We start from the raw sequence: 2,209 nt of genomic DNA, 5'->3' as shown, positions 1-2,209 counted from the left end.
GGTACCCGTAGGTACGGGTACCATAATACTCATATCCACCCGTATGTACTACGAGTATTTTTAAAAACCCGTTTTTAAAACCTACGGGTACCCATTTGTGACACGTACCCGTGCCCGTACGGGTTTTACCCGCAGGTACCCATGGGTACGGGTTTTTTTGCCATCCCTAATTTGATATTCATTCTTGAATACATGTTGAAGTGAGAACGTCTTAGTTTCAGCCTCAACAAAAAGAAAATGTGAAAAGACAGTCCTGTCTATGATGTAATTCAACATAATAACAATAGTTAGATGAACTACCACTATACCTACTTTGGTACTTCATAATTTAATATGCTTTTTGTAGGTGAGGAAGTTAACCACACTTGACACCAAGGTCCCTTTCCTGACACCAATGAACCCACTTCACAACTATTTTAATAAGAGTAAATTACACTCAAATATTCCAAGTTTTAGTGAAATTACATAAATTATCCTTCATTTTTTTATACCTACACAAACCTCCCATAGTTTTTATACTTTCGTTACACTGACCACCTACATAAAAAAAATAAGTGTAATCTTTTAAACAAAAAAAGAGTTCCTAAATTAAACAAAACGGTTTTATTGTAATTTACTTTTTTAACAATTACAAGTCAAGCAATGAAACTCTGCATGCTAGCAACATATGCAGTATCTAATAAAAGGGCCTCATCACCAAAAAATCTGAGACAGAACAAATCACTCATATAATTCATGGCTGATCAAAGACAAAAGATCCACCCTGAGGAATTAGAAGCACATCCACCCCCTACAGCACCATTAGTACCTCCAAATTCCTCAAGTTCTGAAAAGGGTACCCCTATGCAAGTGCAGCACATTGCTCCATCATTACAGCATCATGCTATACCAGCAATATACCCTACACCAAAAAGAAGAAGCTGTTTCTGCAAGTGCATATGTTGGACACTATCCTTGTTTGTCCTTATAATCATTGTTTTGGCAGCAACTGTTGGAACCCTCTACCTAGTCTTCAAACCAAAACTCCCAAATTACTCAGTTGAGACTTTAAGAATAAGTGACTTAGGGCTTAACTTTGACATGAGCCTCTATGCAAAGTTTGATGTAAAGATCACAGCAAACAACCCTAACAAGAAGATTGGTATTTACTATGAGAAAGGTGGGAAGTTAAGTGTTTGGTACACAAACACAAGGCTTTGTGAAGGGTCAATACCAAAATTCTACCAAGGTCATCAGAACAAAACAGTGCTAAATGTATCCTTGAATGGTCAAGTGCAATCTGGAAGAACCTTAATGGCTGCATTGCAGCAACAACAGCAAACAGGTCAGGTTCCTTTGGACCTCAAGGTCCATGCACCTGTAGCCATCAAACTTGGGAGTTTGAAGCTAATGAAAGTGAAGGTGTTGGGTGAATGCAAGTTGGTGGTGGATAGTTTATCATCTAATAATTTGATAAGTATCAAAGCTAGCAGCTGTAAATTCAGAATGAAACTTTGATTTTTCATGATGGAGAGTTTGCCTTTAGTTCGTGTGATTTATGTTGGTTCTTATTATTTGTTTTATTGAAAGACTTATTCTTTTAGGGATGATAAACTGCTATGGTAGCAGTTCCTTGCAATGTTTTTTATTATTATTTTCTTCATCATTATTGATCCACAACTCTCATGTAAGAATAGATCATTTTGCCTGGTTTTGATTGAGTGAATGAATGCCTCCAGATTTATTCTCTAAGGTCTATTTCATTTAGATTTGAAAATTTTACGTTGGTTTGTCATTTGTCTAACACGGTCCTCTTTCGGGCTTGTGATCGGCTATGTAAAGACTTCTTAAAGTATAAGTAAAAAGAGTAGATTCCATGGAAGATAAGTCATTAATTAAAGGTGGATGGAAACAAAATTTAGGTGAAACATCATTAAGAAGGATTTAGCTTTTAAGTAGTTTATTCATGGATGTGATTTATGATATGATATTATGAAGCTTAGTGGTTGGTTGTGTCTTCTATGTATCCTACTTATTTTAACTATCAATGTCTTATGTAAAAGAAAAAGCGAGAACCACCTTGACATTATTTTAACACTCGCTTCCGTGGCCTTGGCATTAACCACATTGTGGTTTTTACTTCACTGCTAAGTGCTGATAAGGTTGATGTCTTTCCAATGAAGACACACAAGACAGTAATTCCATTATGAAACATTCTGGTATCTCTTTG

The 2,209-nt window shown here is 36.0% G+C and overlaps 1 protein-coding gene across 1 annotated transcript; it reads left to right on the top strand.

Moving 5' to 3' along the window:
* Positions 1–647: 647 nt before the first annotated feature.
* On the top strand, positions 648–1,645 carry LOC109337293 (protein YLS9). The gene has a single exon (XM_019574235.1). It carries the CDS (start codon positions 736–738, stop codon positions 1,495–1,497), a length of 762 nt encoding a protein of 253 aa, XP_019429780.1. The 5' UTR covers positions 648–735; the 3' UTR covers positions 1,498–1,645.
* The last annotated feature ends 564 nt before the right edge of the window (positions 1,646–2,209 follow it).

The sequence above is a fragment of the Lupinus angustifolius genome, unplaced genomic scaffold, assembly GCF_001865875.1.
Source record: "Lupinus angustifolius cultivar Tanjil unplaced genomic scaffold, LupAngTanjil_v1.0 Scaffold_5_21, whole genome shotgun sequence".
Taxonomy (NCBI): Eukaryota; Viridiplantae; Streptophyta; class Magnoliopsida; order Fabales; family Fabaceae; genus Lupinus; species Lupinus angustifolius.
The sequence above is the reverse complement of the archived record's forward strand: the minus strand, read 5'-3'. Positions and strand labels throughout refer to the sequence as shown.

Coding starts and splice junctions, on each gene's coding strand:
- LOC109337293 (XM_019574235.1), top strand. CDS start 736: ATGGCTGATCAAAGACAAAAGATCCACCCTGAGGAATTAGAAGCACAT.